At 34.9% G+C, this 14,015-nt stretch overlaps 2 protein-coding genes across 2 annotated transcripts; both read left to right on the forward strand.

Moving 5' to 3' along the window:
* The first annotated feature begins 1,912 nt into the window (after window positions 1-1,912).
* LOC147478712 (endoplasmic reticulum oxidoreductin-1-like) lies at window positions 1,913-6,466 on the forward strand. Its single transcript, XM_086582797.1, has 10 exons — window positions 1,913-2,300; window positions 2,580-2,711; window positions 3,009-3,267; window positions 3,562-3,672; window positions 4,404-4,522; window positions 4,801-4,905; window positions 4,989-5,191; window positions 5,301-5,424; window positions 5,851-6,041; window positions 6,154-6,466. The coding sequence occupies exons 1-10, from the start codon at window positions 2,130-2,132 to the stop codon at window positions 6,155-6,157; spliced, it is 1,419 nt and encodes a 472-aa protein (XP_086438923.1). The 5' UTR covers window positions 1,913-2,129; the 3' UTR covers window positions 6,158-6,466.
* A 1,713-nt stretch (window positions 6,467-8,179) lies between these two features.
* On the forward strand, window positions 8,180-13,863 carry LOC147478713 (putative ALA-interacting subunit 2). Its single transcript, XM_086582676.1, is given in 8 exon segments — window positions 8,180-8,440; window positions 8,583-8,644; window positions 8,738-8,812; window positions 8,940-9,081; window positions 9,936-9,987; window positions 10,189-10,486; window positions 12,185-12,474; window positions 13,572-13,863. Coding segments are annotated over 8 exon segments (1,047 nt in total). The 5' UTR covers window positions 8,180-8,367; the 3' UTR covers window positions 13,627-13,863.
* The last annotated feature ends 152 nt before the right edge of the window (window positions 13,864-14,015 follow it).

A 14,015-nucleotide genomic window follows, 5' to 3' on the forward strand; every position in this document is an offset into this window, starting at 1 on the left:
AAAAACAATTGATTGGATACATCAGTGCAATAGGAGATTAATTCTTCAGATAAAGTTATGAAGTAAATAGCTTTATAACACAATTTTATCAACAATGAAGAATGGTATATAAGGAACTTACAATAGAGTTCACATTAACAATGCGGCTTGGGGAGCCTCTAATAAGAGACGGTAAAAGTAATATTGAGAGTAATGTTGGTGACAGATGGTTCTTCATACCCATCCTTTGAAAAACGTTGTGGTTCTGATCACGAAGAAAGGTAAGGGATGGGAGAGAAAGAGCGAGAAGACAAGGGCTTTGAGTTTTTTTATCAAAGAAACGAAAAGAAAAATGGTATGTTTGACTTTTGATTACGTGGACATAACACGTCACTAGCCACCTCAGTGTGTTAGTTGACTGTGTCGATATTCTGTGTCAGTGTAGTATTACTCATGCAACCGCCCCCACACACAACCCCTATATATATCCATCTATGATGTTACAAAGTTAGTTTTTGATTTTACACTATCTTTTTTCCATTGGACAAAAATTTCCCATATATTAGAAGACACTTTTTAGTTTAAATTTCATAGGCAATCAACAAAGTGATCAACATGCATAGAACCTTTCATTCATTTTCACTTCCAAGAGCTTTCATGGCAAAATCTTCCGTACAAGTACATCCATTGCTCTCTTTTGTATTTTTTTCTTATTAATATTTTTTGGAAGGGGAGAAAAGTTTATACTTTCTATGCATGCTTATATATTTCAAGGAAAAAAACCTAAAAAACTCATTTTCCATATGTGAAATAAACACGCCCTTAAGAGGCTATGTGAACTTTACCACATATGCATGTCTGCAATTGCTATGCATTTCCTAAAAACAATGCAACCATTATAATTGTTAGCAATATATATACTTCAAAATTTAAGGTGCGGGAGATGCTCTTAAGTCTTACCTAACAAGTATGGATTAATCAATCATGATTAAGTAATTAAGGGAAGGGAAATTACTAGTCAATGTCTACATATAACAAAATATTAATAAGCTAAACCAGCAAATGTCTCCTGGTCAATTTCTTAAGGCACAACCCTCACCAATGACCATATCCAAATTGGTTCAACAAACATCTTCAACTAGCACCTAGAAAATTGGTTCAACAAACATCTTCAACCAGCACCTAGATATTAAAGTATGACTACGAGTGATCGATTTAGTTGAGTACATTTTGATGGTGTCCAGCATAGCAATATGCACTCCTTGGATATTCCATGCAACGATCTCTAACAAAGTTTCTGTAAACGTGGCAAATCCTTATTGGACCAACAACGTCGACAGGCATGCTTTTTAAAAAATTCTTCCGACATCTGTCAAAAAACATACGAACACAAGATTTTGTCAACTTCACCAAAAGTCAAAGCTCATTGGTCCCTTTTCCAAAATGCCAAACCCGAAAATTCTTCAATATCGACCGAAATCAAAATCAAAGTAGGACTGTCAATGGATCGGTTTGGGTTGGGTTTTGGAAAATCCGAACCCAAATCGATAAAAAAAATTAAAACCCAAAATTGAACCAAACTAATAAAAAAATTGGGAACTTAAAACCGAATCAAACTGATAAGATATATTACAAACTGAATCCGAACTGAAAACTATAAAATCAATTAAATTTTAAATTAAATCAATTAATTTCAATCCCATAATTAATAAACATATTCAAAATTAATTATAAATATTATTAAAATGTCATTTTATTGATTCGGATTCATATCAATTCGGTGGAGAACAAACCCAAAACCAAACCAATAACTTATTGATTGAGTTAAGTTTTTTGGGTCGGTTTTATCGGTTTGGTTTGAATCGGTTATTGGGTTATTGAAACCCATTAACAGCCTTATAATAAGTGTTAAAATAATAAAATCCATACCGACAACTATATTACCACGACATTCCAACCGAGATAAAACACGTGGCGCTATAAAACCGTGTTCATTTCAATTCCAGCTGAAATTTTGGCCCATTGATTTCATTTCACATCAAACAGTTTTTCTTTCCCTCTTTATTACTTTCTTTCAATTTAAACATCTTCCATTTTTTTTATTTTTTGTTAAAGATTGTTTCTTTGATCTCTTTTCTTTACTTTGGGTGATGGTGATGGTGAAAGCAAATGTTAATGAGAAGAGTGATGAAATAATAAGTAAGAAACAAAAGGGGCCAACATGGGTTTGGGTTCTTGGAGCTGTTTTAGCAGTTTTATTAGCTGTTTTTGCTTCAAAGTATTCTTATTTTGATCAGAATAACAAGTCTTGTGATTGTAAGGTATACCTTTTTTTATTAGTTTTTGTTGAATTTTGTTGTAGAACTTGTTTTTATTACTGTTTTCTTTTGTTTATGACTAGAATTAAGCCCGAGTTGTGATGAAGTGAGAATCTAATTGCTTAATGTAGGATTGACTATAGAATGCATTATGAAAAGTCAAGTAGGCAATGAATGGTAGTTGATAACTGTGTATGAAGTTTTGATAGTAGCTTGTGAGTCGATGAATATATGTTATAGTTTTGATTTTGATTACTGTTATTGAACCCTGTGTTTGTGTAGGATTCACGTAAATATACTGGTATGGTAGAGGATTGTTGTTGTGATTATGAGACGGTAGATAGTCTGAACAATGAAGTACTAAATCCATTGTTGCAAGAGCTTGTTACAACTCCATTTTTCCGGTATTTTAAGGTATGCTCTTATCATTTTGTTATTAATATTATATGTTATCCAAACTGAGTTATTGGTCTTTGTCGTAATTAGCTTTTTGCTATCCTTTCTAAGAATTACTTGTAAACACATACTCGCTCTTGTAGGAGGGAGAAGTGCTTATAGATATACTTGATATAAGTCCATATAACATAAATTACTTAGCAAGTAGAGTCAAGAGATTCTGAGGTTCTTTCTTATTTAGTTTATATCATTGGTATTTTGAGTGAACATTTTCAGTTGATCTGCCACTGAAATATTTTGTGATCCCTATTACAGGTCAAATTGTGGTGTGATTGTCCTTTCTGGCCTGATGATGGTATGTGCCGTCTGCGAGATTGCAGTGTCTGCGAGTGTCCAGATAATGAATTTCCTGAACCATTTAAGAAGCCGTTTCTAAATAGGCTTTCAAGTGATGATCTAATTTGTCAAGAGGGAAAGCCGCAAGCTACTGTTGATCGTACTTTAGATAGCAAAGCTTTTAGAGGATGGGTAGATATAGACAATCCATGGACGAATGATGATGAGACTGATAATGGTATACACTATCTTAGTTTTCTTTAGTTACTTGGCTGAATATTATTGTTCAAGGAAAAGTTAAGATGTTGTGTAGTGCTTAATTTCTTTGGCTGTAGTTTGAGTTTTAATTAACATCTAGGAACCACGAAGCGGATTTGTTTTTGAAATTATGTACTGCTGAAGTCCTTTGTGGATTGTTATGCACTTTAGCTAGATTTGCAAACAATTTTCTATTGAGATTTTGTCAATGATACCTATGTTTTGGTCAAGGATATTCATCTTGGATCATTCTCAATGTTTTTTTTTTTATCAGGTGAGATGACATATGTAAATCTTCAACTGAATCCTGAGAGATACACTGGTTATGTAGGTCCATCAGCTAGAAGAATATGGGATGCTGTGTACACCGAGAATTGTCCAAACCGTGAGTCATCCCTTTCTTATTTTTTTGCTGGATTGATATTATGCGTAAGGAATGCATTTTATTATATTTTGGTGAATTCTATTATTTCTTCATCATTGTATTTAATAAAATGTTACTATGTATAGTCAATATATAATTCTTATATAATATTTTCATTAATGAATATGACTTTCGTTTTTGAGTTATTTACAAAGGTGTTACACTAAACATTTGTTCACTGAGACTAGGATGGAGTATTGCATTTTCTTTGGACTACGTCTTTGAAATATTATACTTCGTTCAAATGTCGCATCTGGCATCTTTAGAAAACTTTGATGAATCCCTGATATATCCCACTGAGGCAGGAGTTTGACTACCTTACTGATTTCTTAACAAATTTCTGGTGTTTTTCGTAGTGTTTTTTTTTCCTTGTCCAAAATTTGTTACTTCATGGTTGATAAGGACACAATTCAATTGTTAGCATTTGTAATTGTATTTACAATAGATTATAGATCTTGTTGCTTTACAGATTTGTAGGTAGTATAGATTCTAAGAAAGTATACTTAGTTTGCAGTAGTTCCTTCCATCATCTTTTTATAAGATAACAATATGAGTTTATTAGTACTTTTACTTTTCTGTACTATTGTGAATACTGAAGGTAGTTACTAATTGTTTTGATTAGCACAATTAGTTCTACTTGCATCAGTGTAGCTGTATAGTTAATGTTTGTTGAGATCCAACTTTCTGTGCAGACCCATCTGAAGCCTTTTGCCAAGAGAAAAGAGTATTGTACAAGTTGATCTCTGGTCTTCACGCTTCCATCTCCGTCCACATAGCTGCTGATTATCTCCTTGATGAAGCTACCAATTTGGTTGGTTATAGACTTCGTAGACACAGTTTTAAACTTTCTTATCATAACTTTCTACTTATCATAAAATGTTGTTTTCTTTTTCCTTACTGTTTGGGACTTGGGAGTATGTGGTAATTCAGAGCCATTTTCTTTGATTCTGTTATTTGTACGTTTTCGACTAACGGGACCTCTGTTTTCTATATCTCCATCACCATATTGTTTGTATTACTATATTGAACTATATTAGTATGACCAGTTGTAGATAACTGATACAGTTTCTGCTACTCTATCGTGTGCAGTGGGGTCAAAATCTTGAGCTGTTGTCTGACAGAGTGCTTAGATACCCAGATCGCGTTAGGAACTTGTACTTCACATATCTCTTTGTCCTAAGAGCTGTGACAAAGGTGAGTGTCAATTGTGACGTTTAATTTTTTTAGACTTTGAATAGGTTCTCATATTAGCAACTATTTGTGTATGTGTGTTTCAGGCGGCAGATTATTTGGAACATGCCGAATACAGCACTGGTAATCCAGCAGAAGACCTGAAATCACAGTCCTTAGTAAGACAACTTCTTTACAATCCCAAGTTACAAGCTGCGTGTCCACTCCCCTTTGATGAAGCCAAGTTATGGCAAGGGCAAAGTGAGCCTGAGCTGAGGCAGCAAATTCAGAATCAATTTAGAAACATCAGGTGGCGTTCCATGTTACCATATTATGTTCTGTCAAATATGTTAGCCAGATTACTTGTCACTTGTTTCAATTCTTTATATACAATGATAAAATCTATCCTTGAAATGCAGTGCATTGATGGACTGTGTTGGGTGTGAGAAGTGTCGACTTTGGGGAAAGCTTCAAGTTCTTGGTCTTGGCACTGCACTGAAGATACTTTTCTCTGTTAATGGGCATACTAATGTGGATCAGCCTGTAAGTCCTTCTATACATATTTAGTTGATGTGGTGCCTGTCTTTTGGTTAAGATTAGCTGGTTTTGTTTTTTTATTTTTTATTTTGAAGTTTTTAGAGAAAAGAGAAATACTTAAGGCTTTGCGTTTAATGTACGTAATGGAGATGGTCGTGCTCCTAATAGATTTTATTTACTTGTTTATTTATCTATTTATTCATATTTAAACTTCTTATTTACCCTCTCCTTTGATTAGTGTAGCATGTGTGCTACCGATCAAAGAATATGAGAAGTGAAAGTGTGTGTCTTTGCTATCGATGATGAAAGGCTAACACGTTGTGGACAATATCCACACTTTCAATAGCAACTAAAGATTGATTTTTTCCTCTAATTTTTAATCCTGTTTGTAGTAGAAGATTGGTTTTCTAACATGTACAGTTTACCATTCAGTTACAGTTGCAAAGGAATGAAGTGATTGCACTAGTCAACCTTCTCAACCGACTCTCAGAGTCTATTAAATTTGTACATGAAATACATGAAATGGATCCCGCAATTGAAAAAACCGTGAAGGATGGAGTGTCTGCACACAGTGGAGAGACCAGCACATGGAAACGCTTGTTGAAGTCTGTCATTGGGCCACAGTAAGTTCTCTATAATGCATATGAATTGTTGTCATGAATCAACTCATTGTCCCTTTTGGCCTTTGGTAGTATTGGATGAAACTGACTTCTATTTATTTGTGCTCTGTTCTAGATAATTGCAACTTGGCATTGGCAAGGGGATTTTGGAAAGTATAGCAGGGACAATTTTGCTGATCGACTGAATTTCAATTTTGGAAAGTAGAGTAGGGAGTACACCCATGGTAATGGAGAGTCGGTAGGAAACTGAAAACTGTAATTCACTTTTTGGAACATGTATTTTCATGCACACTGCAAGACATGAGCTTTATAGGTATAGTCTCAGAAAAAAACAAAGCGGAAGAAATTGTACTTTGTAAGTTGGAACACCCACATATATACATTCAAAATCTCACAAGATACTAGTAAGAAAGTTCTGTTTAACGTGATTTGGGCAGTTGATTATCTTAATGTATCTTATTAGTATTTTACAGTCTCACAGATAGTATAAGGGAGTTTCTTTAATACTTTCGTCATTCTATTTTATACTAATTTCTTCCTCCATTTTATAAGTAAATTATAGTTGTCGCCAATTTTAGAGATTTTCTGTAATGTGGTCACTTGGTCAATAACCAAGATCTAGAACTTCGGCAGTATGGTTAGCACATGGTATGAGGCTTGATGACAACATTTTAGTATCAAGTGGATTTCAATTCTAAACATGAAACTTAGTTTTTTAAGATCACATTGGATGGTTTTTAAAAAGAAAAAGAAAAATAATTTCCAAATATGCATCCAAGACAATATTATTCAAATAACCAAACCAACAAGCAACAACAACTAAATCTTCAGAAAGTGTTACCAACCATGAACCATCCATGACTAGAATTACATTACATATTGAACATATCAGGGGGAACTTGTAACTTGTAATGGCATATACTCTTTTTAACTTTCTCAGTAATGCTATATAAAGTTATAGTTTTCCATCGCAGTCAAGTTCATTAAGAAGCATTAGCAAATAGCAATGGAACTTGACGATGTATATGGTGTCGACCTTCAATATAATAAACGGAATGTAAATTGCAACCAATCGGTCTTTATATCACAGCATGGGGCTATAGAGGACTAGTGATACGTAACATCATGGAAACACAAACTCAGAACTGCAAGCAACAAACCCTCTAAAACTAGGGCTGTCAATGGGCCACGCCAGGCCCAAAACCAGATTGAATTCAAACCGATAAGATAGGGACTTAGAATTTAAATATTGTCTAATTAAAACAAATTGGGCGTTGATGATTATGGACATAACTTGTAATGGCATATACTCTTTTTAACTTTCTCAGTAACTATAAAAGTAATAGTTTTCCATTTTTTCAGTTTTTAGCAAATAAGCAATGGAACTTAAATTTATGTGTCGACCTTCAATATATAAACGGAAAATGGTAAGAATCGGTCTTTATATCACAGATGGATTAGTGGTGTAGTGTCACCTATAAGTTTCAGAACTAGAGTCTTACTACATTCTATTTCAATTTTTTTAGAAAAATAATAAAAAAATACACTATTTCCCATGTAAAACTTTATTGGACTAGACCGAGACTTGGACTTTTAAGAAACGAGTCCAATGGCTCCTATCCTTTTAATAACGGCAAATAAAATCAAAGGTTATTTTTTAGTTTTTCAAATAAGTATTTTTAAATTTGTATCCTTATTTTAAAATGGTAAGAGGCTTTGATGGATTATGTAGTGTCAATTAATGATCGAGTCTTAAATCTACGTTTCTACTTCAATTTTTTTTTTAAAAATTAAAAATACACTGTTTCCATGTAAAATTATTGGACTTTAGTTCTTGAACTTTTAAGACAAAATTAATCATTTTAAAGAGTAAAATCATTTTACTTTATCTTATTTCTTTATATATGGGATGGAGTCATCATTTTAAAAAAAGAAGATAGAGTCCAAAAATCCCCATCGAAAAGACTGACTGTTGACTTTTGGATATTATAGTCACATTTTAAGGAGATGGCCCGTTGACAGCCCTACTCTAAAACCAGACTAAAATTCCAAACTTAACTTTCGACAAAAACTGCCAAACCGAAATATACCAGAAACTGACGGCACGAGATCTTGTACAAAGAAACAAACTTTGAGAAAGTAGCTGAATCCTTGTTACAAGGTTTTGGAATCCAAAATAAAATAAAATAAATTGATTAATGAGTTTACTTTTAAAACATTATAATAAAAATAATATTCCAAAACTACCCAACTGCTCCACCACCTTTAAATAACACTTCCAAGTATTGGTTATGTGTTTGCCATTGCTGGTTTTTTCAGTTTTTAAGTAATGGATGGTGATCAAGCTAGTTCATCTTCATTAGGACCTGCTGGTGTTTCACATCCTTCTTGGCGACACAAAGGTATAAATAATAATAATAATAATATGTTTCATTGTTTTGGTTTGCATTGTTGGTCTTTTTATGGTGGTTTGAAGATTGAGGGAAGTCATTAGTAGAATCAAAGAGAAAGATATTGTTTTGATTATGTTTGGCAACCTTGCAGTTCTATATCAATTTACACAACAAAGTCTCCCAGCTTGTAAACCTGTTTTGACACCAACATGGGTGAGAAATGTGCCATCTTAGTTCTTGAGTTTGTTTTTTTTCAGAATATATTCTTATACAATTTGTATGTAATATGTGTTTGTTTCTTTTCAGGTGATTACTTGTTTTTTCTTGGTGGGCGTTATATTTATTCCTGTTGGTCTTACTGCTCTACGTGCTTCTCAAAGTGTAATATCTCTGTTTACTTGATGTTTCAATTGCATGTAGATATGAGCTGCAATACTTTTGATTTTAGTTCAAAAGCACAGGGGATTGAGTCTGTTAAGTTAATTTGCTTTTGTACATTACTTTCTAGGTTGTTGAAATTGTGGACCGTTACGACACTGAATGTATACCCAAGGCATTTCAAGGTAATAAGGTGGCATACATTACAGACAGTTTAAGTCCCAAGAACTGCACTCGATTTTGAAGGTGATAATTAATGTTTCTTATTATTGGTAAAATTCAATTCCTTTTATTTGATTTTGAGCAAGAAGCTATTATATCGTACTCATACCAATCTTAAAGTATAAGAGAGTCCTGATTGCAAATAAAGTCAGTAGCCCACTCCCCAAAAGCTTGGACACGCACTAGCCCAATTAAGCAATGCCTCTTTGACCGCTTCCACTATCTTTGGAAGGCCCTTCTCCTTATACTCGAATCATCAAGTTTCTTTCCGTCCACCAAGTCCATATAATAGCGCTTGGAATATGATCCACTAGCAGTTTAGCTTCACTATATAAGTATATAATGGACCCGCAATCAACTCCTTCACCAATGCATCTCTAACGTTTAATGGTAAATCCCCAGGTCTATCGAATGAACAATGGAATGATGGGAGGATGAAAGGTGGTCCAGTTAAATTGGTCTGAACTCTGAAGGGGGTCTAATTATATAACCAAATGCCTGTCCAGTGTCCATGACCCTAGTATTTGACTTTTGGTTACGTGGGATGGGATACGTCACGGACATAAAAACTGAAAAACTAATATGGGTGGTTACTGGCAGGACACCAAGAGATACTTGGTGCAATATGCAGGGCAGATCTACATATACTATGACTTTCTTGCCACACCAAATGATTAGTCTTGGACAGTTCAAATTTAACCCTCTGCGCAAATGGTTTATTTATTTATTTATTACAAATAATAGGCACATATAGTTTGTTCTGCTTCAACTATTTGCAATGAGTCATAGAGTCATGGACCTACAATGCCAAATGGAAATCTCATCAATTTTACTAAATCAGATTGTTCACAGATGGGAACTCTGCTAACAGGAATTATGTTGTAGGTGCATAAGCGTATGGAAGCTCCAATTAATATCTACTATGAGCTCGATAACTACTACCAAAACCATCGGAGGTAAGAGTTATTCTCATAGCATCAGTTTTTTTGGTGTTATCTTTTCACTGGAAATTACTGATTCATTGAAGAAAAAAGTATTGTTGTAACATCTTTTCAGGTATGTTAAAAAAAAAAAATCATTGCTTGGATTGAAGAAAAAATCATTGCTTGGGGCGAGAAAAAAAAATCATTTCAGCTAAGTCCCTAAATAAATTTCAGGTATGTTAAAAGTAGAAGTGATCAGCAGCTTACACATGGATTGAAGTACGATGACACTAGCTCATGCAAACCTGAAGACACAAACAATGGGCTCCCTATCGTTCCTTGTGGATTAATTGCTTGGAGTTTATTCAATGATACTTTTAGTTTTGTACGTCAGAGATCAGAGCTGAAGGTCAATAGGAGGAACATTGCTTGGAAAAGTGACAGAGATCACAAGTTTGGGAAGCACGTGTATCCCTTCAATTTCCAGAATGGGACCTTGATTGGTGGTGGAAGACTTGATCCAAATGTTCCTGTAAGTATTAACAGTTAGAGAGGTAGTGTATTTGAGTTCCAGTTCTTTAAGAAAATAGCTTGTTCCTCTAAGGCTCAATAATCAACTTGCTAAGAATGTTAATCACCGTAATCAGCACTTTACATATGGCTGTTCGTACCAGGATTGGCAAACATAAGTACCCATTGTCACACCACTGATTTCAGAGAAAAGTTAGATTGGGTCTTCCAAGTTCCTTTGGCCAAATTTCAAACTGAGGAAGTTGATCTAACCTTTTGAAATTGTTGCTTTGAAGCTTTTTATTAAAAAAATGAAAATGATGGATAAGTACTAGAAAAATGACATTTACAGCCTTGTTGGGATAATGAAATCATAATCCATGCTACCTTTGCTAGAAGGTAATTGAGTATATTAGCAAAAGAAAAAAAAATTAAGTTTGTTACATCAGGTGAAAGCCCTGAGTGGGCTCTCCAACGTTACATATTCTACAATGGAGAACTGATTCTCTATCCTGTGTACAAATGTAGTCCTAGTATTCCACCATGTTTTCTCCTTTTTCAAGAGTTGATCCTTTTTTGGCACATTAGTCTGCCCCAAAATTTACCTCTCTAAAAGTACTTGTAAAGATGATATTGCCTTTGTCTTTTTATCTATTCCAGTCTGCTCTACATGTCCAGTGCACATTGTTGCTTTGATATGCTCTCACTCCCGCTAATGAATCAGATTCTACTCAAATGTATTCCCACCCCAGCTCCAGTGCCTTTAATATGCTACAAGTAATGACACTAGAAAATTAAAGTGCAACAGGAACACGAAGCGTCAAAGAAATTGACAATAGTTTGGACTTTATTTAGTTGGCCTAGCTAAACATTGGGTACTGACCGTTTGGATCAAGCGTGAGTGTTGGTCTTTTAAGTAGGTTAGGCTTATTGGATGTTGGTTTAGATTGTGAGGCCATGTGCAATGAAGTTGTGCTTGTTTTAGTTTGTGGTGTCTAAGTATAAGTTCGTTGCATGCTCATTCCATTGTGGTATATGAGAATTTAATATTCTTCATATTTCACACACACTGTATTATATTTATGTGAGATTTGCCAAATGTAATTGAGGATCAAGTGATGTGGATCACCAAAGACTTCAAGTGAAGAACTAAGCAAAAGTGCCTACCATGCTGGGTGGTTCAGTTTAGGCCATTGTGAACTGCATCCACTGAGGTGCTTCTTTTGTACTATCCAAGAGCTGCAATGGGTGTTATATTAAAGCTAGTTAGAGCGTGTGGTTGGTGAAGTTTTTACTTGAGTTAGATGTATGATAAGTGTAGAAATAAGTCAAATAACAAACAAGATAAACAGTCTGCTCATTGCTGATTCTATCATTTTAATAGTTTTAAATCTCTCAAAATGGATGACAACGATTAAAGAATTTGGTAAAGTAGATAACATGTTGCCTTTCACTTTTTTGTGGTTCCTTTGCGACTGTGAGGAAATAGTATGAACTAGGTGATGAAATTGTAGTTCCAATTTAAGACAACGAAATGAAACAAAAGAGTAAAATAAAAACAGTATAGTTATCTCATCTTTCTCCTGTGTGTTATTACCCAACATGTCATGTACCGCCGCAGTTGTAAGAGTGTCCTCTTTGTAACAATGGCATTCTTATTTTAGCCACCTTTTTTTTTCAGATGAGGTTTTTCTGACATCTTCTTTTGTACATCTATTAGCTAAGTGACCAGGAAGATCTTATTGTATGGATGCGTACTGCTGCTCTTCCTAGCTTTAGAAAGTTGTATGGCAGAATTGAAGAGGATTTAGAAGCTGATGAGGTGATTGAGGTGGACGTTATTAACAACTACAACACATACAGTTTTGGGGGCAAGAAAAAGCTTGTCCTTTCAACATCAAGCTGGTTGGGAGGAAAGAATGATTTCCTTGGGTTGGCCTATATTGCCGTTGGATCTTCATGCATCTTCATCTCATTTGTCTTCTTGCTGCTTCATGTGAAAAGTCCGAGGTAAAAAGGTTTGCCGCTTAACTAGTATGTTCTAATTTAGTTGCTTGCAATGTGCACATCTTGTAATTTCTGAGGTGTTTAGAGCAGATCACAGCTGTTTTTTCTATCATCTTATTGTGACATTCTAATACCTGCTAGTATAACACACGCTTGTCTACTTTTCTTGGTTTGCCAAGTCCAAAAACTAGGCACATCCTAGATATTGCTAGGATGCCTAGATCAAGTAGGGTGATTGGTCCAAAACCCCTCCTCCATATTGAATAAATGCTCCTAATTGCATTGTTTTTCTTTCTCATACTTACCTTATTCTAGTACCTTAATTATAGGTGATCAAATATTTTAATGTATTAACCCATTAATAGACAATTTGGGCCAGTGTAGTAGTGCACTACCTATAACTTAAAAGTGAAACTGCTTGTCATGTGCTGTTATGGTTGTCTGGATGACAAACTAAGGCTTGTCTATGTATTTCTGAGATTTGTCATTTATTTTTAATTCTTTTTTTTTAGTAAAAGGGAGATCTTATGTTAACATAAAGTCAAAAACAAGTACACTTCCCCTGTGAAATATCATCCCCAATTCCCCATCACCCCTTGGAAATTAGAAAATGGCTCTAGGGGCAGTCCACACTCTTACTCTGACCATGGGCTTGGCCCCAAGGTTCATGCTTTGTGCCAGCATATTCCCATGACGCAAGGAGCCTAAAACATTGTGGCTTGGCCCCAAGGTTCATTCTTTGCGTCAGCATATTCCCTTGACGAAAGGAGCCTAAAAATTGTGATTCAGCTTAGCAGGGGAGTGGTGGCGGGCACAAATTACAAGTGCCTAAAACCAAAGTACAAAGTTATTTACTAAATGGTGGCGCCTAGCTACCCACAATATCAACAAAGGTATAAGTTCTGAATGAAAGAGCCTCCGTGGAACAGTTGAAAATGTGCTCCTTAATGTTGAACAAAAGGTTACCAACAACCAAAGGTTATGTTCCGCTGGGGTTGAAAATCCTGGACTATAATGTACTTGTTATCAAAGCGTTGTTCCTGCCTTTATGGCATTTGCTACTTCTTACCTTCCGAAATGTTGTTTTTTTGCATCTACAGGCCTCGCGGTGATACACCTTACGTAATTTGGACCAGGAAGAGCAATGCTAGTTAAGACGAGTGTGACGGTGAACAAGCATATTTTGCATGCCGATCTTTAGAAAGACGTTGTTCCTGCAAGAGGGGGATGCACCTATACTTGTAATCAGATTCAAGTGTACAGAATTTATATGAGATATGGATGTGGATGGTGGCAAACTACTAAGAACTGTATGAAATCGTGTCTCATACTGCATTGTGTATCAAATTTTGGAATCATCAAAAATCATATATTATACTGTATTGTGTCTCAGGTTCTGGAAAGATCGTATTTTTTATGTGTAACAAAGTAGTATGTACAAAACCAATGAGCGACTGTATATATATAAACTTTGCAGGGAATGAAAGGGGTGGCTGGGTTTAAATATTGCAAACCATCTACAAAGAAACTGATCGTATCGGCAG

This window comes from Coptis chinensis, chromosome 9 (assembly GCF_015680905.1).
Source record: "Coptis chinensis isolate HL-2020 chromosome 9, ASM1568090v1, whole genome shotgun sequence".
NCBI classification, from domain to species: Eukaryota; Viridiplantae; Streptophyta; class Magnoliopsida; order Ranunculales; family Ranunculaceae; genus Coptis; species Coptis chinensis.

What these genes read in the sequence shown, in the direction of transcription:
- LOC147478712 (XM_086582797.1), top strand. Translation starts at nt 2,130, where the DNA reads ATGGTGATGGTGAAAGCAAATGTTAATGAGAAGAGTGATGAAATAATA. An exon ending in ACAAGTCTTGTGATTGTAAG is followed by an intron (nt 2,301 to 2,579) that starts GTATACCTTTTT and finishes GTGTTTGTGTAG; the next exon opens with GATTCACGTAAATATACTGG. An exon ending in CACCGAGAATTGTCCAAACC is followed by an intron (nt 3,673 to 4,403) that starts GTGAGTCATCCC and finishes CTTTCTGTGCAG; the next exon opens with ACCCATCTGAAGCCTTTTGC.